Source organism: Lutra lutra, chromosome 5, assembly GCF_902655055.1.
Source record: "Lutra lutra chromosome 5, mLutLut1.2, whole genome shotgun sequence".
Classification (NCBI taxonomy): Eukaryota; Metazoa; Chordata; class Mammalia; order Carnivora; family Mustelidae; genus Lutra; species Lutra lutra.
In genome coordinates, this window is record NC_062282.1 from 132,207,054 (window position 1) to 132,226,944 (window position 19,891).

The 19,891-nt window shown below is 36.0% G+C and overlaps 1 protein-coding gene across 9 annotated transcripts in view; it reads left to right on the forward strand.

The window, feature by feature from the left end:
* Positions 1-19,891, forward strand: part of FER (FER tyrosine kinase) — a 465,352-nt gene that overhangs the window by 124,252 nt on the left and 321,209 nt on the right. For 8 of the 9 annotated variants that reach the window (XR_007127415.1, XM_047729739.1, XM_047729743.1 and 5 more), the window contains 2 exons: positions 1,996-2,118; positions 15,049-15,238. Coding sequence is in view for 8 of the 9 variants with exons in the window: in XM_047729739.1 (XP_047585695.1) it covers positions 1,996-2,118; positions 15,049-15,238 (313 nt within the window). In the remaining variant the exon portion in view is untranslated. Of the gene's footprint in view, positions 1-1,995; positions 2,119-15,048; positions 15,239-15,350; positions 15,558-19,891 lie in introns of those variants that run through there. The other variant, XM_047729745.1, reaches the window with a different exon arrangement.

The following is a 19,891-nucleotide window of genomic DNA, read 5'->3' on the forward strand; positions in this document are numbered from 1 at the left end:
TCCAAGTTGATCTCTAAGAAATTTGTGCCAATGTTGTCATATCAACAGTGTATGTGTTTCTGTTGTTATTTTTTACAATATTGAGAATACTGGATATTATCCCTTTTTTCATACTTACCAATATTAGTATATGAAAAATAAATTTGCTATTTATTTAATCTGCAGATATTTAATTATGGGTCAGGTTGTAAATATTTTCATATGCTTATTGATCATTTGCATTTTTTCTTGATGAAATTCCAATTATGTTCTTTGTCCATTTTTTTTTTAAAGATTTTTTTTTTTTTTTTTATTTGACAGACAGAGATCACAAGTAGGCAGAGAGGCAGGCAGAGAGAGAGAGGAAGGGAAGCAGGCTCCCTGCTGAGCAGAGAGCCTGATGCGGGGCTCTATCCCAGGACCCTGGGATCATGACCTGAGCCGAAGGCAGCGGCTTTAACCCACTGAGCCACCCAGGCGCCCCTCTTTGTCCATTTTCATATTAGGTTGTCATATTCTCTAAGAGGGCTTGTTTAAAAAAAAAAAAAAAAGATATATTTGATAGAGAACAGGGTGGGGAGGGGCAGAGAGAGAAAAACTTAAGCAGAATCTGTGCTGAATAGGGAGCCCAGTGCAGGGCTTGATCTCACCGACCCTGAGGTCACTACCTGAGCTGAAATCAAGAGTTAGATGCTTAACTGAGTGCACCACCAGGTGCCCCATTCTAAGAAGGCTTTTGCTTGTAATTTGCACTGCAAATATTTCTTTATGGTTTGACTCTTAATTCTGACTTTCTTTATCATCTCTTTAACTTCTAATAAATTTAAACTTTTATAGAGTTGGATTATTAAATATTTTCTTTTGTACATTTTGGGTTTCATATATTGCTTTAAAAGGCTGACGATAAACATTTTATCTTATTTTATTTTAGATTTTATTTATTTATTTGACAGAGATCATAAGTAGACAGAAAGGCAGGTGGAGAGAGAGAGGAAGGGAAGCAGGCTCCCTGCCAAGCAGAGAGCCCAATGTGGGGCTCGATCCCAGGACTCTGGGATCATGACCTGAGCTGAAGTCAGAGGCTTTAACCCACTGAGCCACCCAGGTGCCCTCCCTAAAAATTTTAATGTGATACAATAGCTGTGTGTGTTTTTGTGGCAGGGATATTTCTATTCAGGACCAAGTGCATTTTGTGCAACCAAAAATTACCTGGTCTATATGTACGTATTAATTTTGTCTATTTAATTGTTAATACCTATACAGAAAATACCTGTAAGGCATTATTACATTATATGAAAAGAAATAGCTTACTATCCACTTAAATTGCCCATTCAACTGAGCCTCACTTTCTTTTCTTTAAAATATGGATAATAATATCTATCTCATTGGTTGTTGTGAGAATTAAATGAGATAACATATGCCAAAAATACTGGATGCCATTTACTCAGTACCTACTAAGTACCAGTCGTTATATATGCATTAGTTTATACGATCCCCAAAATAATGCTTTGAGGCAGGTAGTACTGCACTCAAATTACAAGTGAGAAAATAGACCTAATGAGCTTGTGCAACTTGCCCAGCATCTCATAAAAAGTAGGAAAGCCAAAATGTAAATACATGTTTGTCTGAAAACAAAAACCATGATCTTTTCACTGTACCTTCCTCCTGGGACAGTACGGGTATTTATTTGCTTAAATCCTTTCTTCTTTTTAAATTTTCTGTTTCTCTTTTTCTATTTAATGACTAAGACTCTCAGACTTGCCCTGCAATACTACCTGTGATTATTGAAATAATCCTTTCTGCATTGTCCAATAAGGTTGCCACTAGCTACACATGTCTGCTTAGCAGTCGAAAGGTGGTTAATGCAACCAAGGATTTTTACTTTATTTTGAATTAAATTACATGTGGCTACCATTTTGGAAATCACCATCTTAGATGTATGAATGCTCAGAGTGTGGGCATACAGTGAGTGTAACTGACTTTATTGATTGATGATGAGGAAACTATTCATTCTAGGTTGAAAGCTTTAGCAGAGGAACTTACACAGACACAGCAGATGCTTTTAAACAAGGAGGAGGCTGTCTTGGAACTAGAGAAGAGAATTGAGGAATCTTCTAAGACCTGTGAAAAGAAGTCTGAGTGAGTAAAACAAAAATAATTTGAAGGAAGAAAGTTTAATTGATTTATTTTTACACAATACTTCAGTTATATATTGTCATGGATGTAAAATTTCTAGAAGCTGAAATTTCATTTTAAGTGTAAAACTTGGTGTTGTTGAGTTACTTTCTAGGACTCTGGAAAACTGCTCTGGGTTTTGTCAATGTAGGATACCGATCATGTCTCAATATTTTAACACTTTGAACTATTTTCTGAAAAATCTTGTTAAAAGTTGTCTTTATTCACCTCATCAGTGTCCACCAGATTCACTCTGCATTCCTTGTTGAGAAAGTAACAGATCAGTGTTACCTAGAAACTGGCTTCTCTGTGTTAGAAGGAAGCAAACACACTTATGAGAAAATAGTAGTCTGCTTCACTTATAAAAATCCCTTTAAGATTTGCTGTGCTGTTTTGTCTTACTGTTGTTTTTCTTGCTGATTTCTGGATCTGTAAATATCCTACTGGATTTTTAAACTTTACTTGCGTGGGAATACTGTTGTTTTCACTGATACCACTAATTATATTTTCTGCTGTTTTAATGTTTACATTTTGATCTATAATTTAAAATTTATATTCTGGTTATAGTTATTATTTGCATCTCCAACAGGTGTTGTGACTAGTATGGTTTCTCTACTCCTGACTGGAGTATATAAATTTCTTGCTATCATTTTCTCATCACTGGCTTGATTTATCAGTGTTCTCAAGGAAATTGTGCTATGTCAGATTTCTCTGGTCTGTACTTGCTTTTTCTACATAACTTCTCAGTTATTCTGATTTCTCTCAAATCTCGTATCCTCTCATCTCCCCCATCATAGACAGCAGATGGACCTCTTCTATATACATTACAGAAAAAAATTAAAATCATCAGGTGGCAACTCCCTTATTTTCTGTGACTAGATACACACATCCACTGCATTTGTACCCATTCTCTGTGCTTGCTTCCATAGCGGAACTTCTCCTTGTCCTAAGTCTACTTCTTGGGCCCGTTTTTTGTATTTGTCATCTCATACTTTCTCAGAGAATTTAAATTATTTATCATATTATGTTCACCTTTTCTTCTCAATTGGGTCCAGTGCTCACTTTTTAAATACGATTAAGTCTTGGCTCTTAAAAACAATTTCCACCCCAGATAACCCTTCTGTATTCATATATCCTCCTAACTGCCTTTGCCTTCTGTTTTCTTATTCATACTTATTCTAAGAGCAATTATTTTCACCATTTCTTCAACTCCCACTTAGTTCTCAACCCACATATCTAGCTTCTGCCCCGTCACCATTGAAATAGTTTATCTGTAAGATATCCAGTGACCTATTCATTGCTAAATTTAACAAGTGTCTTACTTGACTTCCTCTCAGTATCTGATTTTGTTGAATACATATTTCTTCTTTTCCCTTGGTTTTTGGGATGGGATCTTTTGCCTTTCTTTCTGGCTACTCCTTTATAATCTCATTTTCCTCCACTAAGCCAATCTATTTTGGAGTTATTCGAGGAATGGCTCTAGGCTTTCTACTCCTCTCTTCCTCTTCGCTCCCTAGGTGGTTTCCTGAAGATGACCCAAATTTATTACTCTTGCTTAGATTTTTCCTCTGAAATCAATGGCCATTTAGTTAATTGCCAACTTGACATGATTGCTTAGATGTCTTAGAAGTATCCTAGGGGCGCCTGGGTGGCTCAGTGGGTTAGGGCCTCTGCCTTTGGCTCGGGTTGTGGTCTTGGGGTCCTGGGATTGAGCCACGCGTCAGGCTCTCTGCTTGGTGGGGGGCCTGCTTCCCCCTCTCTCCCTCTGCCTGCCTCTGTCTGCTTGTGATCTCTGTCTGTCAGGTAAATAAATAAAATCTTAAAAAAAAAAGTAGTATCCTAAATTTCCCATGTTTAAGACTGAATTAAAAATCTCAATACACCCCACTCCAGTTCAACCTGGTTCACTGTTAGTATTCCTTTTTTCAGTGAATGGCAACACCATCTATTCTATTATACAGCCCAGAATATTAGGGGCCCACCTCTCCCACCTATACTCTGACTCTTTTTATAACTTGGCATTAAATATTGTATTGGAGTCCATGAGCTTTTTAAATATGAGAACAGGAAAATTTGAATTGCTCTGGGCATTACCTTAATAAATATGGAAAATTTCAGTATTGCATCAACAGAAGATTCTATTTGGATTATAAAAATAAAATTTATCAGCCATTGCACATATGAAATTCAAAAAAGAATTATATTTTGCTTTTCTGTGTTTTGGGATAATTTCTTCACATGTTTACAGAAGACCAAGTAGTTTTACTTTTTACAGTTCTGTAAATGTATACATTATAAATTACTCCTGTTTTAAAATTTAGTGTCTATAAAGAAAGACCATTAGGTGGCTGATCCTCTCACCAGCATATCTGACTATACATTGTTGGAGGAGACAATCTTTATGTGTTACCTTAATCTAGAAATTATGAGATTCTTGGATTTTTTTTTTTTTTTGCTCTATTTTCTTGACTCAAATCTTTGACTCTCTCTTCCTCTACATAATGAATATGACCCATTCTTCTACACCTGCTTATATTTATCAGGAAATGAAAATTGGGGTATAGGAGAGGGGCCTTAAAGGGTGGTAAATATATGGGAAATAACGTTTATTGAGTTTTTACTCTGTCCCACATGTTATGCCAGATGTTTTATATATATTACCACATTGAGTATTATCTTCGCTACATCTTTGGTGTATTTGCCTATATTTTCCCTTTATGACTGTTAAAAAATTACAATTACATACTTAGTCAGTGGTAGAAAATACATGAATTCCTGACTCCACAGTATATATGTCTTTTTGATCACAGCATCAGCTTGATCTTACTATTTTAAAAATCTTTTTATGAGAGTAAGTTAAAAAGGGACAAGTATGTCAAGCAGTTCAGGGGAAGAGTCTTCGTTAACCCAAATTCTGTTAACCCTTTGTTATCATGATGTTTTTATTGTTAGCTTCATGGCATAATCTTGAAAATGTTAAGTACATTTGTGTAACTAAGCAGTCATTGTGAAATCTCATTAATTCAGATATTAGTAGGATTGCAGTTTGTCTTTGACTTATATATTAAAATATTTTGCTAAACAAATAACCTGAAAGGGATTCTAGTGAAAATGTTTATATTTCAGTTTCTTAATAATTCATAAACATTTCCTTTTTTGTGTATGTATTTGTATAAATCTACATATGTATTTGTATATATCTACATATGTATTTAAATACACTTATATAGTTGAAAGCAATTTTAATCCAGTTTTACAAATAGATTTACAATTTTTTTTACTGGGCAGTACTTTTTTTTTTTAATTTTTTTTTATTTATTTTTATTTTTTTTAAAGATTCTATTTATTTATTTGACAGAGAGAAATCACAAGTAGGCAGAGAGGCAGGCAGAGAGAGAGGAGGAAGCAGGCTCCCTGCCGAGCAGAAAGCCCGATGTGGGGCTCGAACCCAGGACCCGGGATCATGACCTGAGCTGAAGGCAGCGGCTTAACCCACTGAGCCACCCAGGCGCCCCTGGGCAGTACTTTTTTAGCATCATATACTGTTAATTGGAAGTAATAAAACAATAAAACAGAACTATAGCTCTTCACAAATGCTGAAAGTATCCTATAAGTTATGTATTTGTACTCATAAATTATTGCAATTATACTGAATTTTTACCTAACAGAAAGCATTATTGGTTCAGTTGAAATATAATAAGAAACTGAAGTTAAAACCTTTAAATTTGAGTTTAACATAAATGTCTCTAAAACATCTTATAGTAACAGGGAAACCATAAGTAATATAAGAAATCATTTGATAACTTTGATTCCTGTAATTGAATAATCTAAATTGAAAAATAAACTTAAAGAATGATTTTATGTGACATTAAATTCACACTAATGAGTCAAGTTTTAGTTTATATAAGTGATGCAGGTCTCAGTTGAAATGTAGCTGTTGTAGAATTATATTTTAAAAAAATAGAGTAAAAGGAATAAAACCAACCACTTGAAATGGTATAATTTTAATACAACACTAAGTGTTACTGTAGTATATGTAACTTTACTCATTACTTCTAAAGCATATTTATTCAAGTGGAAATAATATCAATCTTCTCCTGATTTATGATCCTTGAATACTATATTAGAAAACAGTTTATGGGAAAGTACGCCAAGCATATGTTATTTATGGCTCAATGGCATGAAGAGCAAGTATTATTACTATTGGTTTTAATGCTTGGGTTGACTTCCAAAAATTGAATGATTACTCAATTTTGTGTTGTTTTGTGCCATTATCATCTAATACTTAAAAATTCTTTATATATTATAAAATCAAAACTCTTAGAGCCATGCAGAATCTTAAGAGTTCATTTGATTCAGCCTCCTTGTCTTTCAAATTATGTGACATCAGAGGCCCCGAAATTTTAAGAGACTTGCAAAATGTCACAGCTAGCTTATAGTTAAGGTAAGACTTGAGCAATCTAAGTTATTATACTAGTCTACAAATTCAGGGACCTTTTATTTTTGTCTCAGGATTGAAAAATTATGTGTGTCACCAAAAAAGTCCTGCCTAAATAATTCATTCAATAATATTTATTGCATGTCTTGTTAGACGCTGTGAATACAATGACAGGTAAGATATATATTGTCCCATGTCTCATGAAGCTTACACTTTCGTGGAGTAGACTAATACAAATAAGAAATTAACAATTATGATAATTGCTATAAAATAATTCAGATAGAAGAATAATAGAGGAATAGCTACTTAAGATAGGTAGTCAGGGGTCTCCCAGAAAGTGGCATTTTTGCTAGATGTGAAGGACAGAAGGTGCCCTCCATATGAAGAATGCTTGCAAAAAGTAGCCAGCGATAGGAAATAAGTTGCGCAGGCAAAGGTCCTGATCCCATCCATGTTTTAAATTTATTTATGGTTTCCTATATATCCTAAATATCCTATATATTTGTTTATGGTTCTCCATTTCTACAGTTTTTTTTTTTAAGTCTCTAGTATATTTATTTGTATAAAGAGTAAACAAAGTGCATATAGAGTGGCCACAGGTTTGACACAGACAGAGACCTTGGTGAAGTCGGGTTATTGAATAAATTTAAATGGCAAGTTTATTGCTGCCATTGAATCAATCCAGAACGCTCTTTTAGGCTCAATAGGTGAAAAGTAATGATCTCAAACAAATGCTAGATCGCATTAACAAAAAGTTTTTCAGACTCTTGGTCAAGTTCTTAGGGTTCACATTGAATCAGAGATTAGACACTTTTGATCACCCAGTTACCTCCAAGCAAACAGAAAACTGTCTAGTAGCTGCTGAATTCTTGCAGTGGATGGTTAGGCACGGAAACACGGACTGGTTGCACACAGCCTCCAAAGCCAATGCTGCAACAGCTCGCTGCACAGTGGTCGAGTTAGCAAAGGACTGACATGAGCATTTCTGAAAAGCACATAGGCTAGAATCCGGGGTCTTGGAGTCCGTTCTGCCTAAAGGGCTCCTGGGTAGGAAAGCGCTGCCACAGGCCTGGTTCTCAAGAGTCAACAGCAGCAGAGTCTCTATCCCACCGCCGTCCCCGGCTCTGACCAGTTTTCTCAGGCGTCAGTGCGGCTGGTCACCCGTGGGGATAGGAGCAAAGCCACTGAAGAAACAAAGTTTAAGCCGTACTGCTGACAGGAATACACTCAGCTTTGTATAGAAACAATAGTCTACTAACTGCTATCTAATATTTCAAGAACGCCTGGGCTAGCACTGTAGAGACCCTGAAATCTGAGGGCATGTCCGAGTACTGGCAACATCCGTCAACCTCTCTCTGCCGGAAAGCATTTCCGACCAGCCGGGAACAGGGCTGCTGTTGGCTCCCCTCATTCTCTGGTAAGCAAGCGGGGCAGGGCATGTACCTGAGATCCCATGTACCCTGTGCTCAGTTCTCCCAGTAGTAAAATCTTGCAGAGCTATGATATAATATTATAATCCAGATACTGACATTGACACAATAAAGGTACAGAATGTTTCCATCATTGCAAGGGTCCCTTGTGTTGGGTTTTTTGTAGCTACTCTGCCTTCTATCTCATACCCTTTTGCTAACTCCTGACAACTGTTAATATGTTCTCCATTTCTACAGTTTTTTTTCTTTTCAAGAATTTTATGTAAATGGAATCACACAGTATGCAATCTCTTGAGATTGGCTTTTTACATTCATTGTAATCCATCTAGATATTCTCATTCCTCTTTATTGTTCAGTAGTATTCTGTGGTGTGGTGGTAGTTTCCTAAGGCAGCCGTAACAAAGTACTGCATACTTGGTGGCTTAAAATATGAATTTATTGGGGCACCTGGGTGGCTCAGTGGGTTAAAGCCTCTGCCTTTCGGCTCAGGTCAGGATCCCAGGGTCCTGGGATCGAGCCCCACATCGGGCTCTCTGCTCAGCGGGGAGTCTGCTTCCTCCTCTCTCTCTGCCTGCCTCTCTGCCTACTTGTGATTTCTGTCTGTCAAATAAATAAATAAAATTTTTAAAAAAATGAATTTATTCTCTCCTAGTTCCAGAGGCCAAAAGTCTCAAATGTGGTGTTGGCAGGTTGGTTTCTTCAGATGGCTCTGAGGGAAACTTTGATCCATGCCTCCCTCCTGACTTCTCTACTTGCTGGCAAACTTAGGCTTTCCTGGTTTATAGAAGCATCACTTCAGTCTCTGCCTCTGCCTTCGTATAATGTTCTGGGTGCTCTTCTCAGTATCCGGCTTCTTCTTCTTACAAGGACACGAGCCATAGACATTAAAGGCCCATCCGCTCTAGTATGACCTCATCTTCGTTAATTACATCTGCAACAACCCCATCTCCAAATTAAGGTCACGTTCTGAGGTTCTTGGTGATAGGATTTGAACATGTCTTCTTAGAGGACATGGTTTAACCCATAACAGTATGGACAATTTGTCTAATCATTCACCCTTTGAAGAACATCTGGTTTGTTTCCAGTTTTTGGCTATTACAAATAAAAATGCTTCCAACATTTAGTAAGGGTTTTTGTGTGAACATAAGTTTTAATTTCTCTGGGATAACCATGAGTGTGATTGCTGGTTTCCTACCAGCAATTTGTGAGTGATCAGTGTCTCCTCTCCTCATCCTTGCCAGTATGTGGAATGGTCACCATATTTTATTTGAGCCATTCTCATAGATGTGTACAGATACCTATTTTTTTTTATATTAAGACTTTATTTTTTGGAGTAGTTTAAGTTTCACACCAAAATTGAGGGGAGGGTTCAGAGATTTTCCATACACCCCTGCCCTGACACATGCATATCCTACCCCATTATCAGTATCCCCCACAAGAGTGTTAACATTTACAGTTGATGAACTTACAGTGATACATCATTATCACTCAAAGTCCTTAGTTTAAATTACATTTCATTCTAGGTGGCTCAGTTGGTTAAGTGACTGACTTTCGATTTTGGCTTGCGTCATAATCTCAGGGTCCTGGTATGAGCCCTATGTTGGGCTCCACGCTCAGCAGGGAGTCTGCTTGAATTTCTCTCTCTCTCCCTCTTGCTGCCCCCACCTCTGCTCATACATGTGCATGCTCATTCTCTCTAAAATAAATAAATCTTTAAAACCTTACATTAAAAAAAAAAGTATGTTTCACTCTTGTACATTCTGTGGATTTGAGCAATGTGTAATGATGTGTGTCCATCATTATGGTATCATGAAGAGTAATTTTTGCTAAAAATCCTCTGTGCTCTAGTTGTTTATCCTCCAGCCCCATCCTCACCTGTTGTCAACTGCTGATCTTTTCATTATCATTTCATTATCTCCATAGCTTTGCCTTTTCCAGAATGTCATGTATTTAGAATCAGACATGATGCAGTGTTTTCACATTGGTTTCTTTCACTTAATAATATGCAGTTAAGTTTCTTCCATGTCTTTTTGTGGCTTGGTAGCCCATTTGAGGACTGAATAATATTCCATTGTCTGAATGAACCACAATTTATCTATTCACCTTCTAAAGGACATCTTGGTTGCTTCCAAATTTTGGCAATTATGTATAAAGCTGTTATATCAACATCTGTGTGCAGGCATTTGTATGGACATAAGCCTTTAATTCCTTTGACCAAATACTAAGGAGTGTGATTGCTCGATCTTATGGTAAGAGTATTTCTATTATTTTTTGTAAGTAATTGCCAAACTGTCTTGTAAAGTAGGTGGACCATTTTGTATTCCCACCAACAATGAATGAGAGGTCCTGTTGCTTCACATCCTTGTCAGCTTTTGATGTTGTCAGTATTCTGGAGTTTGACCATCTCATAAGTGCGTTATGCTATCTCATTGGTGTTTTAATTTGCATTTCACTGAAGACATATGATATGGGGCATCTTTTCATGTACTTATTTTACATAAGTATGTCTCCTTTGGTAAAATGTCTGTTAAGGTCTTTGACTATTTTAAAATCAGGTTATTTTTCTTCTTGTTGACGTTTAAGAGATCTTCATATATTTTGGGTAATAGTCCTTTGTCGGATGTGTGTTTTTCTCCCAGTGTGTGGCTTATCTTATTTTTCTCTTGACATTGTCTTTCAGAGAGCAAAAGTTTTTAATTTTGGTACATTCTAGTTCATTGAATATTTCTTTCACAGATTGTACCTTTAGGGTTGTATCTAAAAACCTATCACCATACCTAAGGCCATCTAGGTTTTCTCCTATGTATTGTCTAGGAGTTTTGTAGTTTATGTTTTGCATTTAAGTCTGTGATCCATTTTGAGTTAATGTTTATGAATGGTAGAAGGTCTGTTTTTTTATTCATTTTTTTGCATTGGGATGCCCACTTGTGCCAGCTCCATTTGTTGAAAATACTAACTTTTTTCTTTTATGTTGATCCTTTTGGAAGACCCCATTTATTATCTGGAGTAAAATAAAGATGAAATAATAGTAATACAGAGATTGTAAATGCCATGAGAAGTCATGTTTAAAAATAGAGCTTTTTTAGGGACCCTGGTTGGCTCAGTCGGTTAAGCATCTTCCTTTGGCTGAGGTCATAATTTCAGGGTACTGGGATCGAACCCCACATTGGGCTCAGTGGGGAGCCTGGTTCTCCCTCTCCTTCTGCCCCACCCACATCACTTGCTCACTCACTCTCTCTCAAATAAATAAATAAAATCTTTAAAAAAAATAAAAATAGGGGCACCTGGGTGGCTCAGTGGGTTAAGCCTCAGCCTTCGGCTTAGGTCATGATCTCAGGGTCCTGGGATCGAGCCCCACATCGGGTTCTCTGCTCAGCATGGAACTTGCTTCCCCGCCTTTCTCTCTGCCTGCCTCTCTGCCTACTTGGGACCTCTCTCTCTGTCAAATAAATAATAAAATAAAAAAATCTTAAAAAAAATAAAAATAGAGCCTTTTCTCTAAACTATATTATATGTGACTTAAAATATTTTAATTTTTTAATTTATTATTTTTATTGAACTACAGTTGTTATACAATATTATATTAGTTTCATGTGTAAAACATAGTGATTTGTATACATTTGTATACATTTGTATACATTACAAAATGATCACTATATATCTAGTTACTGTCTAGTATATATCTAATTACTGTCACCAACAAAGTTATCATATTATTGACTAATATTTCCTATGCTGTACTTTATATCTTTGTGACTTACTCATTTTATAGCCAGAAGTTTGTACTTCTTAATTCCCTTTGTGTATTTTGCCCATCCTCCTTTCCCTCTCCCCTCTGGCAATCACCAGTTTATGAGTTTGTTTCTGTTTTGTTTTTTAGAATCTACATATAAGTGAAATCATATGGTATTTGTTTTTCTCTGATATTTTACTTAGCATAATACCCTCTAGGTCCATCCATATTGTCACAAGTGGCAAGATTTCATTTTTTTTTTTAATGGCCAAGTAATATTTCATAATGTGGATTTATGTTACATATTTAAATATATTTGTGTTTTATATATATGAATAATCTTTATGCACAACACACCACACCACATCATCTTTATTTATTCATTAATAATGGATACTTAGATTGCTTCCATATCTTGAGTGTTGTAAATAATGCTGCAGTGAACATAGGGATGCAAATATCTTTACATGTTAGTAGTTTTGATTTTTTTTCCCTGACTGAATAATACTTCTGACTCTTTAATATTTTTCTCCTAAGTCTATATTCTGTTTGTTACTGGCTACTGCACAATCATAACAGTCCTTCTAGTTCAGCCATTTAAAATGGACCAAAAATAGGTATCATTTCTCTTCGGGTTTGTATGGCAACTTAAAACAACACCAATTTATTCTCTTATATTTCTGGAAATTAGTTGTTGGAAATAAATCTTATGGACCTAAAAGCAAGTTGTTGATGGGGCGAATTTCTTCTGAAGGCTTTTGGAGGGAGTCTACTTTTTCTGTTTTTCCAGCTTTTAGAGACTTTCCTCATTTCTTGGCTCTTGGCCCCATATCACAGCGCCTTCCCTTTTCTTTTCTTTTCACATTGCCTTCTCTAACATCATCCCTTTTACTTCCCTCTTATCAGATCCTTATTAATATTGGGCTCACCTGAATCTTCTAAAATAACTTCCTCATTCCAACATCCTTAACTTATAAAACTCCCTTTTGTTCTGTAAGATAACATATACAAAGGTTCTGGGGTGAAGGATGTTGTCATCTTTGTGGGCCTGCTGTACAGTTGAAGAGATAATAAAATGTTTATGTTTCACTCCTGTAAATGTATTTCTTTGAATTTTTTCAGCTGTTCAGTTAGTATATACTTTTTTGCAATTGTTGTTCCTTATTTGTCATTCCATATTTTAATTTGGTAGTTTATTTTCATTCTTTTATCATTATTTTATTTTGCATTTTTCCATATTAATGAAATTTATTTACAAAAAGCTAATGGTAGCAGTAATGGTTTTAGAGTGTTAGTATTTTCAAGTATACTTCCCTGTTAATTGGTCCACATTTGTCAAATCGTTCACCCTCTTTTTAGACTCATCCTGCACATGTACGTGAATATGTGTTTTTACCATCTTATCCTGTACATTTTGAATTGTCCCTTATCTTCTTGTCATGTGATTCTTTTGGTAGCTATGTAATGCAAAGAAGGAAACTTCAAGAAGCTTTAGGTTCATAATGGGTGTAATCTTTTCCAGAGCCCAGTCCTCATGAATTGATGTTCACAAAAATGGTTGTTTTAAAAAATCAACTTTCTCTGAAGAGATTCACAGAGAAAAAAATATATAAACAATTTCTTATGAAAAAAGGCTTACTATCTAATATGCAAACCAGCATGAATTTATCAGGAAATCTGTGTGGATTTAGAACATAGGTCACAGATTTTTGAACAATGGTGACAGAAATAATTGCTATTTACTGAATTCTTACTTTATGGTAGGTACTGTGTTAACAATTTTTAAAGTATTATTTCACTGTATTCAGAACAACCCTGACAATTTGGTATATTATCAATTTTTCCAGTGCTAAAACTGAAGATGGGAAAAACAACGTGATTAAGTCATTAAGTTGAATCTGTTCTCATTCAGTATAATTACACTCTTTCCATTATGCCATGATGATTTTACTTAGAAAGTGTTAATGAGCTCTGACAGTATGGTATATCCTTCTTCATTGCGTTTGCTGTGAACTCTCCTGGTTAAAGGGGTTTGTCTTTTGAACATTGGTAGGTTTCTGGTAAAAATAATCTTACTCATTAGTTCTACTTTTCCCAAATTTCACTCAGTTCTCTACATGAGTTCTTATTTTGTTAGATACTCACCTGGAACTCACTGCAGTACAATGAGGAGCTATAGCTTTCCTCATAGCGTTCACTGAGGCTGCATCCTGTTCCATTTGATTGGAATTGAGTTTTCAAAATGTTGATCAACATCATATTTATAAACAAATCTGTCTTAGTGGGCATTCCTTCTGCCTATGATTACTTATTCAGTTAATATTCATCCATGTAAGTTCCAATTTAAGGAGGTAACATTTTCTGATCTTATTCTCTGGTTTTGAAGTTTTCCCCTATTGACAATCTATTGTTGCTTACATATTAATAACCTATTTTCAATGGTACATAGCACAGTGCTTTAAGATATTAATAGACCATGTATGACAGTGTTTCCAGAAGGTGTTCCTTGCCACCACTACCTTTTATGGCTTTCATGTGGGTGAATTAGTTTGAAATTCCTTTTAGGGCAGATCTCAGGGAATAGAAGTTTACAATAAGGCAACATGTGGCCTATGTAGTTCTCTAAAGAAGAAATGAGGAAGTCAACTGTCAGAACAGTTTTCTCCAGCTCTAAAAACAGAACAGAACAGAAAACTGTCAGAACAGTTTTCTCCAACTCTAAAAACATACCCCTTGCAACATAAACACAGCTTTTTTCCCAGGTTGTCACCTTGATTTGATTTATTTTTCCCAAGGTATAAATCTGAGTTCAACTATATTCCATTTGAGATTTGAAATAAATTGAGATTCTGCTCCAGTCATATTAATTCACTTTGGGTTCCACTCTTCTCAGCGTAAGTGTCCATACTCTGTGAGGTAGATAGATGACTTCACTGTAGAGTAAAATGAATGCCATAGATGATACTGTATTTGAAAGCATCCTGAGTTTGGTTTTTGCTTCCAAATATTTTCTTCCACTTTGTTGTTTTTGGTCTTCCATTTGGTTAATGCTAACATTTAGTAACTATGGGGCGCCTGGGTGGCTCAGTGGGTTAAAGCCTCTGCCTTCGGCTCAGGTCATAGTAACTATTGTGATGACTCGAAAGCCGTTTAGTTTTATAATTCAAATGATTCTGAAGGACTGTTATAAAGATGAAAATGAAACAGAAGCGTAATATGCTGATGTAGTTTCCTTTAAAATCTTATTTCTTAAAGAAGTTGCAATAATTTATGCTTAATGTGTTCTCTTTCAGTATTGTGCTTCTACTAAGCCAAAAGCAGACACTTGAAGAGCTGAAACAGTCAGTCCAGCAGCTGAAATGCGCTGAGGCAAAGTTCACAGCACAGAAAGAATTACTAGAGCAAAAAGTACAAGAAAATGATGGGAAAGAGCCACCTCCAGTAGTAAATTATGAAGAAGATGCACGATCAGTTACATCTATGGTAAGCCTAAAAGTAATCAAAAGAGAAACTTAAAAGCGTACTGTCTAGGTAATAAGTGGATATAAAATGAATTCTTTTGCTATGACAAGTTATTACTCTTGTTAATATGCAGGTCCTATTAAACTTGTCTGTAAATGCAAAGTAGACTTGTCAGTCACCTCAGGTCACTTGGAGAACACTTTCAGGAACCACCTGTAGAGTCAGAGGAAAAAACTCTGGTCTTCAAAACTGAATGAAAGACTGCAATATTTTTATTGCTGGGAGACAGCAGGAAGGTAGGGTGTTATTCTTAAGATAGAAGTAATAAGGAGAATATTTTTCATTATTTTCTTCTAAGAACAGTAGAATCTTATTTATCTGAGATTGATTATATGTTTATTGTTTGATATTACAAACGTGATTTTGTTTAAAAATAGATTTTTTTCTTGTGAATATTCTTAAACTACAATACACACATTCAAATACACCAACTAGAAATTCAGATTCATTATATATAGTGTCATTAAGAATGCCTAGTACGATTATTCTCCCTCCCTCTTCCCTTCCCTTTCTCCCTTCCTCCTTCTTTTCTTCCTTCCTTCCATCTTAAGTTGGTGGATCTCACCAAGCAGCAGTTTTGCTCTCCAGGGGACATCTGGCAATATCTCCAGATATTTTTGGTTGTTATAGTTAGTGGGTACTATAGTAGGATCTGATAGGTAGACGCCACTGATGATTCTGAGCATCCTGTAACGCACGGGACAGCCCCTGCCTTCACACTCCTAACAAAAAAGTATTCTACCCAAAATATCAGTAGTGCCAAGTTTGAAAAAACCCGAGCTCTGTCCTTGGCTTTTTCTGTGAGTAGCTGAATGTAGTCCATAAATAGAACTATCATAGTTAATGATGCTGTAACTGATATTTTAGTCATTTTTACCTTAGGAAAATAGTACAATTTGATTGTTAAACATATTTACATGTCTCTGTAGGAAAAAAAGGCAGTATTTGAAAATGTGATGAATGTGGAAATGAATATGAAGTGTATAAATTATTGTGGTTATTGGGGCGCCTGGGTGGCTCAGTGGGTTAAGTAAGTCTCTGCCTTCAGCTCAGGTCATGATCTCAGGGTCCTGGGATCGAGTCCCACGTCGGCCTCTCTGCTCGGCGGGAAGCCTGCTTCCCCTCTCTCTCTGCCTGTCTCTCTGCCTACTTGTGATCTCTCTCTCTCTGTGTCAAATAAATAAATAAAAATCTTTAAAAATAAACAAGAAATTATTGTGGTTATTCCCATTTTTGTTATTAATTGAACCATACTAATCTGTATATTATATATATTTTTTAATGATGAAAAAAATTAGATTTAGCCAGCTGGACTCCAGTTAGATGATCCCAACTTTGTTGGCACCATCCAAAGCATCATAGTCAGGGACCAGTCAAACACATGCCTTCTTCTCTCCATCAGGCCTGATCAAGGTGTTGAACTTGGCCACATCAATGTGGTAGAGCTTCTTCACAGCCTGTTTGATCTGGTGCTTGATGGCCTTGACATCCACAATGAACACAAGTGTGTTGTTTCTGTTTTCTTCATGGCTGACTCAGTAGCCATGCTAACTTGGTGATGGCATAGTGATCAAGCTTGTTTCTCCTGGGGGGCGCTCTTGGGCTGCCTTCAGGGATACAGAGTCTTGGGTTGTCAGAACATAGGTGATGCAGGTTACCTGCAGATCATCTTTTTGTGTGTGACTGTGGACGCTTTTCAGCACCGCTTTCTTGGCCTTCAAAGCCTTTGCTTTGGCTTCGACTTTGGGAGGGGCAGAGGCTTCCTTCTTAGCTTTTGACGCCATCTTTGTAAAGGGCGTATATTACATTGTTAATTATGAATTATTTCTGTTCTCTCCTTTACTATCATATCAGATAATAAGGATTTTCCTATATGTAACTTGGGCCTTTTCTGGATTCTTGATAACTATCTGGTGTATGTATTCTTTCAGAGGAACTTCTGAAATTTTTTCTTTTACTTAGGTTTTTAAAACCTTAGCTGATATGTCTTTTGTACCCTGAGTGTAGTTTATAATATTTCCTTATCTCCATGTGGGTGTTGCATTGGTTACTTCATACCTTGATTCAGTGGCAGATAGTTTTAGAACTGGCTATCTAGTTTATTTGAATTAATTATATGTGCAGATGACCCATATTGGCTTTATTATTATGACAAAACAAGATATGTCACTAGATGATAACATATCCTCATTTGGTAACTATGACTAAAAACTAGACTTTGAAAGTTAAAATGGAACAGTTCATCAATTCTTATTTCATTAGGAACTTGTGATCATTTGCGATATTGTCTTTCATAGCATTGAAGAAAAATTTTTTCAATAAATGAATGGATAATGTTTCAGAGAGATTATGTAGTACAGCTTAGGAGAACAAACTGCTTTCTGGCACTTTTAAACTTTCTCTTGTTCCCATTTTTACATGATGGTGAATAACACTTCATAAATTTTTAGAGTGATGTCACTTATTTCATTTTATTCAATTTATTTTAAATAGATGAAATGTTAATTATAAATGTATCTTTTCTATTCCTTGAGGCAATGCCTTTAGTAAGTCTTTAAGGAATTTACAATGGAATGCCACACTATATAGTTTAAAGTAATAAAATAGCATTTTATAAATCAATAGGGCATTCCCCAAATTGATGCCAATTAATGAGATTTTACACTTGTTTATTTTGTTTTTATAGTTCAGTAAGAATGAAAGGCTATCTATTAATTTATTGAAATCTAAAAAAAATGTGGAAACAGGAGATATAATCCTCTTCATCAGGAGAAGTCATCCTCCTAATGTAGTCTTTTTTAAACCTAGGTCTAATTTTGGTTAAAATGCTAAGGGGAAAATGATGATTATTAAGTATTACACAATAATTCTCTATTGTCTGGGCATAATTATTCATTCAAGAAATACTTATTGAGCACCTACTATGTGTCAGGCACATTTCAGATGATTGAGATATGTCAGTGAATGAAACTAATTTAAAAAACCCCTCTCTTAGAGATCACAATCTGTGGTGAGTGGCAGTTAATAAATAAGTATTCCATTGGAAGATGGTAAACGCCAAGGAATAGAAACAGAGCAGGGTAGAGGGTTGGGTGCCCAGAGGTTGGGACACAATTTAAATCTAAGTCAGGATAAGCATCATTGGGAAATTGACATTTGAACAAAGACTGGTAACAGGGAGCTACTAAATCCCTTCATTTCTGGGGCAAAATTATTTCGGTCAGAGGGCGCACCTGTTGCAAGGGCCATAGTGCAGGAGCGTGTTGGACTAATCGAAGCGTGGTTAAGGAAGTCCGAGTGGAGGGGAAGGTGAAACTCTAGGAAATGAGGTTAGAAAAGTATTGGGGAACAGATCTTGGGGCTTTGTGGACCATAATTAAGGATTATGGCTCTTCTCTGTGTGAAGTGGAGCCACGGGCTTGGAGAGTAGTAGCAGAGGAATGATGTGCTCTGACTTTTTATTTAAATAGATTACTGTGGCAACTATATGGAGAATTACTTGAGGGGAACAAGGATGGAAGAATGAGGTTATTACAGTAACCCACATTATAGAAAATTACAGTTTGAGCAACGATGGTCATAGCAGGGGAAGTAACAAGAAGGCTTTTGCTTTTGGATATATTTTGAAGTTGACCCCAGGGGATTTCCTATGGATTAAAGTAAAGTATGAGAGAGAATAGTCAAGGATAATTTTAGCATTTTTAGCAGGAGAACTAGGTGAATAAAACTTGTTTTGAGTGCATGGAAAGAATATACCTAGAGCAGCTTTAAAGAGAAAGAGCAAGACTTCAGTTTGTCTTTCTAAAAAAACGAGTCATGTCAAAACAAGTCATTGTCAACATTGGTATTTGGGCCACAAGTTCAGGAGTATGATTTGGACTGGAGATAGGAATTTAAGTCGTAGGTATCATTGGTATTTAAAATCATTTGACTCTAGGTGGTCACCAAGTGAGAGAGAATAGAGAGAAAAAGAGAAACAAGGACTGAACTCTGGGGCACTTCAAGTTAGGTGGTCTAGAAGAAGAGGACCTAGTAGGAGACTATGGAGTGACCAGTGAGTTAGTAGAAAATCAAGAGTTTGGTGTCCTCAAAGTGTTCTGAGGAGAAATGAGTTCCAGAATTTGGGAACTGCTGAGTTAAGACAAAAGAAACCTTTGTATAATTGCTGGAATTTTCTAAACTTTTAATATCCTAAGAGGGTAAATACAGCATGGAATGCAGTGTCTCTGAAAATATTGACCTAATTCCTTTTCAGAGTGTGGGGAAGGGACCACAGTGCAATAGAACATCCTTTGGGAAATACTGAATTAGAAGATAAATCTTTCATATCTGATTGGGTTGTTTGTAGATTAAATGTGCTGATAACTTTGAAGGCATTTTGAGTTGTTTAAATGTTCTATAAACCCAAGGATTATTTTATTTTGTTCTTCAATTCTAACTCTGCAGGGCAGAAGAATCTGCCTTTTGGAGCTTATTAGGAAGATGAACTCTTTTTGTTGGCTCTCCTTGGATAATGATGGAAATACCAGAATTTTCTAATCTCTGAGTAACATTAATTTTCCTACCTTTGAAATTAATTAATTAATTAATTTAAAAGCATCACTTTCCCTCATG